Source organism: Manacus vitellinus, unplaced genomic scaffold, assembly GCF_001715985.3.
Source record: "Manacus vitellinus isolate BGI_N305 unplaced genomic scaffold, ASM171598v3 scaffold_53_pilon, whole genome shotgun sequence".
In the NCBI taxonomy this organism is placed as follows: Eukaryota; Metazoa; Chordata; class Aves; order Passeriformes; family Pipridae; genus Manacus; species Manacus vitellinus.
In genome coordinates this window covers 266,711-279,811 of record NW_021940637.1, presented here as the reverse complement: position 1 = coordinate 279,811, position 13,101 = coordinate 266,711, and the positions used below count along the sequence as shown (strand labels likewise).

Genomic DNA, 13,101 nt, shown 5'->3' with positions numbered 1-13,101 from the left:
CCGGCCGCTTCATCCCACCGAGGTGCAAACCCGCCCAAGCGCCTTTTTCTCACTCTGTTCCCCATCCTTCGGTCTGGCCGGAGGAAAAGCCGGGCTTGACACTCAGTACAAGCTATATGTGCCGTGCACCAGCCACAACGGCTTGCTCGTCTATCTAAGGGCTGGCTCGGAATGCTCCCTCCCCTTTTTTTCCATTAATGATATCCATGGAAGTATTCCCATCTCTGAAAGTGTTCAAGTCCAGGCTGGACAGGGCTTGGTCTAGTGGAAGGTGTCCCTGCCTTTGGCAGGGGATTGGAATAAGATCAGTTTTAAGGTCTCTTCTGACCCAAGCCATTCTGTGATTCCATGATTTTATAATATTAATTAGTATTAAAGCTGCTCTCAGTTCCCACAACCCAGACACCCATGAGTTCATCAATCACCTAAATCAGGAGGATGGAGCAGGCATTGATTTTGTTGCATCATTCCCTCGGTCTCTCCATCCCCACTCTCACTCCTGCTCTTCCGTTTGACTTCAGGCATATTCCAGACCTTGGGGAGTGAGCAATTAATGGCAGCAGCAACATTTCACTTTCCAGATGGCCAGCCTGGCTTTAACAGACATTTCTCCCTTTTTTCTTCTCTGTTCATGAAAAATGAGTGTGGATCCCAACCCCAATCCCAGCTTGCAGGAAATAATTTCATTTCTGAAATCTAAAGACAATCTCTGCAGATTAAAATGATGGAACAGCTGTGAAGTGATAGAACAAAGTGACAGAGGGAGAGGGAATCGGCCCATATCCTCCCATTCCCCCCTGTCCAAGGGAAAATTATATCTTAAGAAGAAAACAGATTAAAAAATAATGTATTTTCCTTGGATGAGAATCTGGTCAGCAGTTTGGCAGTGACTGCTGCTGTTAAGGACAGCAACACCCTTTTAGAGGTGACAAAAGGGGACCTTTTGTCCTGGCAAAGGCTCTCCTGGCAGAGCAGAGACCCTTGAACGATGCTAGCAGTTCCTTTGAGTTCATCCAAATGTGCAAATTGCCACTGGGATGGGTAGATCCCTTCAAGGTGCCATTTGGCACAACTCCAGTGTCACCCACAGCATCCCCCACCACACAGGTGCCCCTGTGGCTGCTGCTCACCCCCAGCTGGCAGCTCAGGAGTCCTCCCAGCTGTTTGAAGTGATGACTTTTCACACCAATCTGCCGCTCCCCCTGAGCATTTTCCCATGGAAAACCCACGGAAAATGAATTTTAACCCACAATGAACTGCCACAGCCTACTTAAAAATAGGCTGGGAGCCAATGTCCCATTGCCAACAGCATGGTCATGTTCCAGCTGTCAGTCTGGGTGAAAAGAGGGACAGGGAGAAGGAAAAGCATCCCGCTTGTGTCCTTGAGTGCTGGGCAGGTCTGAGCCTTGGATGGGTGCAGAGCAGACTTCGGATGTGGCTGGTCCTGGGAGCTTTGCTCACTCCAGATTTCTCTCTCAGCATCCATTAACAATAAGAGACTGGAAGTCAGGACCGATTTTTTCCAGCTGGGTTAGATGGGTCAGCTCCCACGGAGCCTCCCTGTCTGAGGAACTAAGAGCAAACAGCTCCTGATGAGCAGAAGTGCTTGGCCAAGGCAACTAGGTGAAAACGAGCACGCCGTTCCTGGCAGTGCTTTGGGTCTGGTCCCTCGGGATGCTCACTCACCAGGAGATGGATGTACCCCACGGAGGGGGACCATGAGGTTGAGTTTTGCAGCCTCTTGCAGCCCAGGTGTTTTAGGGATAGAGTGAAAGGGAAAGGAAAGGACCTCCAACAAGGTTTTGCATCTCTCCCATCCCTTTGCCTTTTCTTGGAGAGGCTAGTGTCCCACCTGGAGGTAGAGATGAGGGGACAACCAGAGGGTGCAATGAGATGGTAAATGATGCTTCAAGGTTTGAAGCATGATTTCCCTGTTTGCTTTTCCTTGGGCAGCTGAACTGTTCCTTATCCCTGAAATATATTCAAGTAAGGATGAGTCATCCATCCTCACAGGACTCTAACCTGTCGTAATGAGATGTAAATCCTTGCATGACCTATTATATTAGCTTATGCTATATCACACATCTCCATGGATTAGACGGGAGGGAGATGAGACAACCCCCCATCGCAGCCTCAGACAAGCCGGCGGAAGTTAAGAGGATCCTCTCTCAGCGTTGACACCTGATTTAAATTGGATGCAAGCAGTTCCCTCTGCCATGGTGAGAGGGATCATTCCAGCTTGTCTTTCCACATAACTGGCCCCAAAGGCACAGTTACCACAGCTAGGGTTTTATATGGTGCTCCAGAGATCCCTGAATGGCCCTGGAGTGGCTGGTTCCTGGAGTGATCCCACAGATTGTGGAGAGGAGTGGAAGGCTTGGTGACCTTGAGCTGCAGTGCCATGGTAATACGGTCATCAAAAGGCCTATCTGATCCTTGTCAGCCTAAAATCCAGGAAAACATAAAGGTTTAAACCTTTGAAGACCCTGAGCAGGTGAAGGAATCCTGGAAAGCTACTTGTGTGTGTGCTGGAGCCGTAATGGGGAGGAAAGGAGAAGGCATTTCCAAAGAAAGCAGGCAGCCTGCTGCTGGGGGAAGTCACACCAGTGCTCAGCAGCTGATTGTCACTTCTGGTGATGGGGACAGGCACTGCCACCACAGGGACCACTGCACTCAGCCCTGACCCCGGGTGCAGGGGTAGAGTCACCTACTCTCTTCCCACCTGCTAATGGGGTGCTCCAATGGGATGGGGACAGGGATACCCTGCTGTGCCCCTCACTGCTCTGGGCACAGGGATTAGGCAGGGTGACATCTATCCAGATGGTTCCAGTGCTGTTATGGACCACCAGCTCCCAAGAGTTCAGGGTCTTGAGCAAAACATCCCTTCAGAGGGCTATGGGATCCCTTCTAGGAGATCTCTTACTGGGATCAAAGTGCTACCATGTCACTGACAGAGGGAATAAAGAAAGTTTAGGATAAGGGTCTTGTAAAATACAAAATAAAATGAATTCCTGGCATGTTACTTGAACAGAGTTCCATAAAGCTGGACTTTGCCTTGGCTGAGGAAGATGGACAGCAGCACAGCAGGAAGCTTGGTATGAAAATGAAACCAAAGCTGCCTTTTCCTGACCTAGGGAGGCTGTTCCCATGGAAAGCTTTCCATCTCCTATAGAACCAAGTTCCCAAAATCTGTTGTCATCATCAAAGGATGAAAAAAATCTCAGTGCACACACCTCCTCACCCTCTGCCTGCCCTGGCAGAGCATCCCCTGGGAACCCCCGAGTGGCTCCTGGGAAGGGAAGCCAGGAATGGGGATGCTGTTGGGATGTCCCCCCCAATTCCTTTAGAATCCCCTGGTCTCATTGTCGTGTCAGTGAGCATGGGGCTGCCCAGACTCATCATTGCTGGGTTTTGGGAGGTTTGGGGTGGGAATGGTCCTATCATACAGGACATACATCCTGAGGGATATGGGTTTGGGGTGGGAATGGTCCTGTCATATGGGACATACAGCCCCTGTCCCAAGGGATGGGGTGTTTGGGGGTGCTGTGAGTGCTTTAGCAGAAGAGGAGGGGAAGAAAGTCACAGCAGAGAGCCGAGTGGTTGCCTATCCTACTGGGAGAAGGGATGCTGTGGGGGGTGAGGAAGAAGAGGTGGTTGGGATGAAGGGGGGGCTCCCATGGCAGTGTCTGCACCGAGCGGTGACACAAATCCACCCGGACAGACATACAGAGCATGTAAACAGGCACATGGGGAGACCATGTGCTGCTTCGTGCCGGTGGTGGAGAGCAAGCCTGGAGCAAAGGCACACGCCAGCTGAAACACACACACGGCCACACACGCACGCAGCATTCCCACGGGGGATCTTCCCAGCCTTGCCTTCATTTCCTGGAGTGCTCAGAAGATAAAAAAAAAAACCAAACAAACAAAACAGATAGAGAGAGAGGAGCTGAAGAGGTGAACGACATGGAACGGTGATGGGAATGGCTTTGTACGTCATGCTAAAAATAGTCCTTGTGATAAAGTGGATCGTGGAGGGGGAGGAGATGCCGGCAGCGCACAGATGCTGGAGAGGGATGCCAGGGGTTGGGAAGCCCGTGCTCCAAGGTTGGAGCAGAAGGACCATAATTAGAGCTGGTAATTGGCTCCAAGCAGCACTGAGGGAATTAAACAGTGGGGGGCATGTTGCACCCCCTCCTCTTGGGATGGAGGCTTTGGGACCCTGGGAAATGTGAAGTAAGCGGCTGCTGCGGCTGGAACTGGCTTCCTTTGAAGGGAGATTGAGATTTTTGCTTGTTTAGGAAGAGGAAGGCTCTCTGCAGCTCTGTGGGTAGTGGGGAGAGGGCAGGCAGGATGTGGGGACACAGGGAAGAGACAAAGCTCATGGAAGGAGCCCTAATGGAGAAGAGAGAGGATGTCTACTGGGAGCAGAGGGAGCCAGGGTTGGTGCTGGAAGGGATGCTTTGTCCAGGGTGATCCTGGTGAGTCTGTGCCAGGGAGGCAGGTGATGGATGGGTAGGGATGGAAGAGCAAAGCATGTGGTTACTTTGGAGCTGGTCCTTTCACCCCCTGCAGGTTCTGCACACCAAATTCCAGCTCTCCCCAGCCCTGTCCTGATCCATCTGGGATACCAAGGTGCAGCCCAAGCTGGGATCCCGCTCAGAGGTGTGGAGGGGAGAGGCGGGAGAGCTGCCAGAACTGGAGGCTGGATTTCCCAGAGCTTTTTAAACCTTGTTCCCTCCTTGCATGCCGTGTGGTGAAGGTGAGGGAGAGGAAAGGTCCGTGTGTGCCATCGCACGGACACTGGGGCACTGGCAGTGGGAATAACTCCATGCCTGCTGCTGCCACGGATGATTCACACCGGCTATTTGAGGCACGATGGGAGCTGACACAACTGGGCCCAATGCCAACCTCTTTGCTGATGGGAAGAGGAGGAGAAGGAGGAAGGGGACATGATGTTAGCCAGCACTCAAGAGCCCCAGGGTGTCACTCAGCCTGTCCCCTCTGCTCACACTGCTGCACAGGCTGCCGAGGGGTTCACAGCTGATGGAAAGAGGGAAATCATCTATTGGGATCCAGGCTGTGCATCTCCAGGCAGCAACCCAAAGCAAGGGAGACCCAGTGCCCAGTGGCAGGAGCAACCTGCTCTGTGTGGGGAAACTGAGGCACGGACAGTAGCGGCAGGAGGGGCTTGGCAGGATTAAACTCCCTGATTAGTTGTGAAGAATGGGATTTCTCCCAGCAGTTCTCTCTCAGCATCCTCTAATTACATCCTAGAGGGTGCTGAGGCACCAAACACTCTCCCAAAGACCCCCTGGCACCAGGCAGTGCCAGAAATCGGCAGCGTCTGGAGGAGAAAAATCAAAGGCCTAAAGGATTTTTGGGTTAGATTTTCCCCCTTTTTTTGATAGCTGGCAGGGGTTTGTCTCCAGTAGTAACCCAGGGCAAGGGGACCAAAGGGGACATGGCAGGGGACAGGACCAGAGCTCTCCCTGATGTCTCACATCATGTGAAAGTTCTGGGTATTTCTCGCCATTCCCAAAGCCATGTTTCTTGCAGGCTTTGCCTGTAAATGACTTTAATCTTCATAAGCCCAAAAAGTAAAGCTGCTTATCCGGCTGGGGCCTGCCAGAGCGCTGGGAGGAACGGGGGGGACAGGGACAAAAGGAGGGGGGTTAGTCCAGGGGAAATGAAACCCTATCAAGCCCATCACATCGCTGTCCTGTCTTCTCTGGACATCCAGACACCCTGGAAGGGGGTCAGAAGCACATCTCCCCTCAGCATGCACAGGATGCATGCTCCATCCTCCATCCCACACACCCCTGTGTGCCTGTGTCCCAGCGCTCCCTATTTTTTCCTTCAACCTCCCTTCAAGAGGAATCTCAGTCTCAATCCTGGTCCAAACCAGATGGAGAGCTTCTGACTCTGGCTTGCCAAGCAGGCAGCCAGCAAAGCCGATGCTCTGAGCATTGTTTAACACTGAATAATTCCCTGTGGATGAAGGGAGCTATTATAAACCTGCTGTGCCAGACACCACCTCCACCCAGCTCCCTCTAAGGCAGCAGGGACAACTCCTTTGGGGTTGGGGGTCCAGGACATGGGGGTCCTGCTGCACAAACAGCTTTAGCCCCTTCGTTGAGACAAGCAGGGCAGGGAACAGGGTCCATGAGGTCCAGGAATCAGCCCCAAAATACATTCCCAGGTTTACCCATGCCCGCTACAAGCATCAGAAAGTAAAGCCTGGATTAAAGGGGAGCTTTGGCATCACTTGGCAGCTTCATCGCTGTCACAACTCACCAGTTCTCATGGGCAGGATGGAGGCAAGTGATGCCCAAGCTACTCATCCCACCTACGTGGGGACCCTGGGTAGAGATGGGGGTGGTCCACCCCCACCTTTTACCCTGCCAAGGGATCCCAGGACCCCAGGCAGCAGAGCCGGCGACAGAGGGGCAGTGAGGCGGGATGTGCCGCGTCCGTATGGAATGGTTTTTTTTTCTTTTAATTACAGTTTTTAATCTCACAGTTGGTAGCATTACATGAGAATAAAGCACTGGACAGGACTGGAAAAAAAGGCCTCTGGAGACAGCATGCAAACATTGCAACGAGTTTAAAGCAAAACAACCCAAAAAATAAAAAAAAAAGCATCTGGCGGGGACGCGGCCACGCTCTCCCGACCGGGCGGCGAGTCCAGCGTCAACCCGTCAACCATCACGTCTGTCGCTGGGGGTTTCCTTTTCATGTGTCCATTTCATTGGTTTATTTATTATTATTCTCCTTTTGTCAACCTTCCTCTCTCTCTCTCTCTCTCTCTGTCCTTCTTTTTTTTTTTTTTCATTTTTTTTTCTTTTAATTACATTAAAAAATAAGATTCGTACTTTAGTAAAACGCCCGGCGCTCAGCTGGGCCCTGCTTGAAATAATAAAAAAAAACCCAAAAACACCAACAAAGAGCCCCCCCCCCCAAAACTAAGAAAACAACAACAAAAAAAAAATCCACAAAAATAATAAAAAAAAAAAAGCCTGGAGACGGAAAAAAAAAAAAACAACCCACCCCAAACCTGGAAAATAAAATAAAAACTGACAGATTTGGAAGTTTGGAAGCAACCGGGGGACTGGGGTGGGGAGGATACCCCCGGGGCTCCCTCCTGGTGCCAGGGCTGGGCAGGGGGGCTGCCCACACCCCTGTCCCACCCCCAGCATGGGTCCCCCCCCGGCTGCCGGGGTGAGCGAGCCCCCCCCTCACAGGTAGAGCTCCTTCTCTTTGATATGCACTAGCTGTTCACGGAGCTGGTGGAAGGACGGCCGGTGGCCAGGGTCCAGGGTCCAGCACTTCTTCATCACCTCATAGACGACGGCCGGACAACCATCCGGAGCATCCATCTTATAGCCCTTCTCCACGCGGGGCACCACGTCCTTCAGGGGCTGGGGGTACAGGGGCGGGAATCAGGATGTGAGGGTGTGGGTTCTCCCCACAAACAGGGGCTCAGTGCCCTCAAAAATCAGCCCTGAGGCACCGGGGCGGTCCTCACTTACAATTCTCGGATAAGGCACTCGCCCGAAGGAGTAGATTTCCCAGAGGAGGATCCCAAAGCTCCACACGTCTGACTTGGTGGAGAATTTCTGGAGGGAGGGGAAAGAAGCCCTGTGAGCAGGCTCAGGCAGGGATGGGGGGCAACACTTCTTCCCCACCCTCAGGGCAGCTGGTTGTGGGGTCAGACAGTGGGAAGTGGCACTCAAGCACCATCTCTGCATGGAAAATTTGGGGCAGCCCAGAATGTGCCCCCTTCCTGCAGCCTCCTCCATATCCATGAAGTCTGGGGCCCCCCTCTGCTCACCCACCTTTTCTCTAAGTGCTTCTGGCGCTGTCCACTTGACTGGCAGCTTCCCCGTGTCCTGTGTGGAGGAGGCTTCCTTGGTCAGCCCGAAATCGCTGACCTTCGCGATGTTGTCCTCTGAGACCAGCACGTTCCTCGCTGCTAGGTCGCGGTGGACAAAGTTGTTGGCTTCCAGGTACTCCATGGCTTCACAGACATCTCTGGGTGGGGTGGGGAGGAGAAGTGGGTTAGCAGGGCAGCCCCAAAGCAGGGGTGGGTGCAGGTCAGGGTGGCGGGCACAGCCTTGTCCTGTACTTACAAGGAGAATTTCAGCAGGCAGTCTGCCCCGAGGACTGACCGCCCACGTGACCGCAGGTAGTCTACTAGGCTGCCCTGGATGGAGGGATGAATGGACAGATAGAGATGGCATCATCAGGGTCAGCATCCCACCTGCTGCCCTCTCCCACCTCATCAGGACCCAAGGATGATGTCCCTTCCACATGGGGTAGGACCAGGGGATGATAACCCTTCCCCTGTGGGGCAAGACCTGTGGATGATGCCCCTCCCTTGGGCAGGATGTGGGGATGCCAACCCTCCCTTAGAGCCAGCAATGGGACACGACACCTCCAATCACCACGGTGGCCCCAGGGAGATGCCACCCAAGCTGGGATGACCCAGCTGGTCTGCCAGGGTGAAGCCCCAGGGCCCTGGTGGGGGGGCAAAGGGGACATAGTGGGAGGGCAGGTGGCTGGGTTGGAGGTCTCACCTTGGCCATGTACTCGGTGACGATGTAAAGGCCACTTTTCTCCTCCACAATCACCCCCAGGAGCTGCACCAGGTTGCTGTGTCGGAGCTGCCTGCGTGGCATAGGAGGGCTCAGGCCAAGGTTTTTAGGAGAAGGGGCACTCCCATGGTCCCTGCAGTATCAGGGACCAGCCACCCTTGCTCACAGGGACAGAGGTGCCCCCTCCCCCCTGCTGTCCTCCCCTGGTGATGGTGACACTCACGTCATGACAGATGCCTCTGCCAGAAAGGCCTGCGCTGTGGCGTCGTTTTTAATGCACTTCACGGCGACTTTGTTCCCCCGGTAATCCCCCAGCATCACGTCTGCAGGCCAGGAGAGATGGGCATAGGAGGCACTGGGAAGCATCCTGGCTTCCTGGGGCCCCACCAGCACCCTGAGTGGGCCACAGAAGAGCAGCCCCCACCACCCCTGCCCCCCCCGACTTAGGGCCACCGCAGCACTGGGGACACTGGGCTCACCTCCGAATTCCCCTTTGCCAATGATCTGTAGCAACTTGAGGTCCTTCATGTTGAGGGCCCAGCCACCTGCGTGAGGGAAAAAGGGGAGTGAGGGGGTGCTAGGTGGGTTCCCAGGAGCCAGGGAGGGGGCATGGCCACTCACTGCGAGAGAACTCGTCCTGCGCTGCCACCGTCCCCTCCATCACCTTCGGTTTGATGAGGCGGGTGCAGAGCCCGTCTGCGTCCGTGGTGTAATGCTGGGGGGGACACAGGGGGTGTGTGGGTGACACCTTGGCGTGGGAATCCCACCAAGGCGATGCCAGGCTCTGGGATCCCACCAGGTGGCAGCACGAGGCCACAGATGGGCCTGGTGAGGGCTCGGCGGTCCCTCCTCCTGGTCCCCTTGTCCCCTAAGCATCCTGCCCCTGTCCCCACTCCTTGCTCCAGGGGTCTGTCCCCAGCATCCCCACCCCATAGGGTCAGCAGAAAAGGTCCCATCACCTCCTGAGCTCCAGACTTGCAGCCCCACAAGCTCTGATGTCCCTGTATGTCCCCTTCCAACCTCAGGCTATGATCTGAGGGGGACAGGAGCGGTGGCAGCTCAGGCCTCACCTCCACCAGCTGCATGAGATTCTCAAAGTAGACCTCCTCATCGATGCTCAGCTTGCTGGAGGAGTAGATGATGCGGTAGTGCTCCACCTTCCCCTCACAGCTCACACACAGAGTGTAGTCCCCGGGATAGTTGGTGCTCTCCCGCACCAGGAAAAGCCCCGTCTCAGGAGGGTACAGCAGCCGCTCCGCCTGCTCCCGAGTGATCTTCCCATGAAACCACCTGCAACAGAGCACGCAGGGCAGGCTAAGGGCTGGGGATGTGCTGGTGGGATCCCTATGGGACTGTATTTGGGAGGGATGGGTATATGGAGCAGCAGCTTCCATCCCTGCCTGCATGGAGACAGCTTGTCCGCACTCCTCCTTGTTGTCCCCATCCACCCCATGACACAGCTCCTTCCATGGCATCATGCTCCCCTCCTCCTGGTCCCCAACCTGGGATTCAGGCCCTCTGCACACTCCTAGGAGCTTCCTCCTCCCAGCTCCCCCAGACTGGGAGTCACTGGTAGCTCTGGGATGCAACAGGAATATCGAAACCATCCACCTATCTATCCATCTGCCTATCTCCCATCCCTCCTGTACAGACCCTGTTCCAACCTTCCTTCTTCCTCCCAGAAGCCTTTACAACCCCAACTTCAGGTAAAAAAACAGTTTGAAATGCAACCCAACAATCCATCACATTTGCAGCCATGCAGGCAGCTCCCAAGGCATTCAGAGCTCTCTGCAGCAGCAAATCCCAATCCCAAATCCAAGCTGTTGGGAAGCCTGAGCCCCTGCCTCTTATGACCTTGCCAAGCCCGTGAGGAATATCACCTCTGCTGGGACATGGCTCTGAACACAGGGATGCTCCAGACCAAGCCATCCCCCCCAAAATTCACCTTGGCAGAGTCCCAGTTGGATACTCACGGCATGAGGCTGAGCTTGATCCCAGCTTTCACTCCTTCCCGCTTCTGGACGTAGTTAGCAGGGATGATGCCCTCCCGGCCCACCTTGTTCTTTGCCTTGTACCAGTTGGGATCCTGTGGGGACAGCAGGATGTCACAACGAGCCTGTGGCCTCAGGAGACAGCTACATCCCACCCAAGGAGCCCACAGGGGTGTCAGCACTGCCCTGGGGATTCCCCAAGCACCCTGGTATCCCCTTCCTGAACTGCAGGAAGGATGGGATGGGCAGGAGATCAGGGTCAGTGCTGGAACCAGCAAAAACTCTGATGCTGGTGGCCCCATGGGGGTCACTGTGATCCCCCTCCCAGCCTGCTGGGCAACTCAGAGCTCCCCAAACCCACAGCCCCTCTTTTCCTTCCCCAGAGTCAAGCCTGGCGTCTATTCCTCTCCCGTCTCTCCTCCACGTCCCAGGAGGCGCTTACATTTCGGAGAAACCTTAACTAACAAGGTCAGGAATTAATTAACCAAACACGTGGCCCGATTCCTGCCCAGCGGGACTGCCAGGACCAGGGGATCCCATTGGCACACGTCGTGGGATGCAGGAATGGCGTCCCATGGAAATCCTGGCACGGGGGGTGGCAGGGACACCTTACCTTGGTGACAGCAACAATGGTAAGGACATCTCCTTTGCTGAAGGGCAGGTCCTGCTCAGCGGTACCGTGGAAGTTGTACTTGGCGATACATTCTGTACCGGACGGCCAAACAGCCTGGCCGGGAAGAGGGAATGGCATCAGAGCCTTGGATGGGCACATCACCCAGCCCTGAGCCACCCCTGACCCTCAGGGACCCCCCTCAAAAGATCCCATCCCTCTGATGCAAACCCAAAAGGGATTTACTGAAACCAAGTTTCCCCATGTCCCTCCTGAGCACAGGGGCTGCTCCATCCCTGTCTATCCTCATCCAGAGCTCACCTGCATCCCTGACATCTTCTCAGGAGGTTGGGGGGCGCGAATCTCACAGGGGGGACACGTCACTTGGTACCATGAGACCTGCACAGGGGGAAAGGATGACTGAGAACTGGGCATGACAGGGACAGACATGTAGGGAGGATGCAGAGGGAGCAGCCTCCCACAAAGGGATGCTTGCAAGCCATGTGAGCATCCCTTCTCCCACCAAGAAGAGGTCCTGTCTGAGGTACTGCTTCCAAAATATCCCCAAATAGAGGTGAAAGTGGGAGCTTTGGGTCTGTTCAGCCCCTGTAGTCAGAGACAGGACCAGCATGGAGCTGCTCACCCTGATCATATGAGGTATTTGCATGGATACAGCTTCTTAAGAGCAGAGTTTTTAAGTGCAGCATCTGTATCGAGTTAAAATACTCGATCCATCCATCCAATCCATCCAATGTGGATGGATGGTGATGCCCAGGGAAGGGAGCCAGGATGACCTCCAGGAGCCCCATACCACTCCTCTCCCAGGCTATGCAGCCAGAGCCCCACTCTCTCTGGAGACCCACGTGTGGAAACAGCCAGCCCTGAGAGCTTCCAAGGCCCGGGATTTAAAAGAAATAAACGTATCTACTCCCTGCAGGGTAAAAGCCACTGGGATCCTGGAACACAAGTGTTTCCGTCAGCTCCTAAATCCCAGGGGGATGCACTGAGCAGGGGTGCTGTGTTCCCCCTCGAGGCCCTAGGATGAGTGTGTGGGAGGGGAACAAGCCTGGCTTTATTCTCACCGCTCCAACCCCCGGGAAGGGATGAAGTCACTGGGCCTGGAATCAAACCAGGCTTTCTTGGGCCGGGGCACTGGGGTCATGCTGGGCTGGGGGCACAGAGGGGGATACGGGCAGAGCAACGCCCAAAACCCACCCAAATATTCATTAATTCATTATATCAATTCAGGGTCATTGGCAGTCACTGCTTTCAGCCCTGTTGTCAGCAACTCAAAGTATTTTGGGAAGGAGGAAGTGAAACAAGGGGCAAGGCTGAGAGACAGGAGGAGGAAGAAGATAAGGGGCAGAACTGTGGGGAGGAAGAGCACGATGAGAACACGGCCCTGTTTCCACCACAGCCATGCCCAGAGCCTTCCGGAAAAGGCTTCATGCTGCCACCAACCGGCTCCTTCACCTTCCCCCAGGGCGGGGACATGACACAAATCGCTTTATTTTCGGCATCAGAGAGGAGAAATCAAGTCCTGGATGCTCACCCTAAGGACAGAGTTCAGGGGTCTGAGGACAGAGCGCTGGGGTTTCCACTGAGCCCATCACTGCAGAGTCAGGTGGGTTTTCTTCCCAGCCAGCTCTGGGGCTGCTGCTGAGGAAAAGCCTCTCGAGATGGCACCCAAACCCAACCTGATGGCACCTGTGAGCCTGGGGAGCCAGGATACAGCCGAGGGAAGAGCTGGGTGATGCTGGGCTGGGGAGCACTGGCTGGGAGAGCAGCCCCTGAAATGGCTCCAGCTTCAACTCCCTGCCTTTCCAAGGTGACTTCTGATTAAAATTTGGATGGAACAAACATTTCAGCAAAGGAATCCCACCAGTTCGAAATGCAGCACAAGCAA

General features: G+C 54.6%; 1 protein-coding gene across 1 annotated transcript; it reads right to left on the bottom strand.

Moving 5' to 3' along the window:
• Window positions 1-6,462: 6,462 nt before the first annotated feature.
• On the bottom strand, window positions 6,463-11,590 carry CSK (C-terminal Src kinase). Its single transcript, XM_008933799.4, has 12 exons — window positions 11,517-11,590; window positions 11,199-11,312; window positions 10,568-10,680; window positions 9,665-9,884; window positions 9,216-9,309; window positions 9,074-9,139; window positions 8,818-8,917; window positions 8,577-8,667; window positions 8,130-8,203; window positions 7,836-8,031; window positions 7,530-7,616; window positions 6,463-7,418 (listed from the first exon to the last, which is right to left on the bottom strand). The coding sequence occupies exons 1-12, from the start codon at window positions 11,529-11,531 to the stop codon at window positions 7,236-7,238; spliced, it is 1,353 nt and encodes a 450-aa protein (XP_008932047.2). The 5' UTR covers window positions 11,532-11,590; the 3' UTR covers window positions 6,463-7,235.
• Window positions 11,591-13,101: the final 1,511 nt, after the last annotated feature.

Coding starts and splice junctions, on each gene's coding strand:
- CSK (XM_008933799.4), bottom strand. Junction 9,310..9,664: donor ATCTCATGCAGCTGGTGGAG/GTGAGGCCTGAG, acceptor TGTCCCCCCCAG/CATTACACCACGGACGCAGA. Junction 8,032..8,129: donor TGCCTGCTGAAATTCTCCTT/GTAAGTACAGGA, acceptor CACCCCACCCAG/AGATGTCTGTGAAGCCATGG.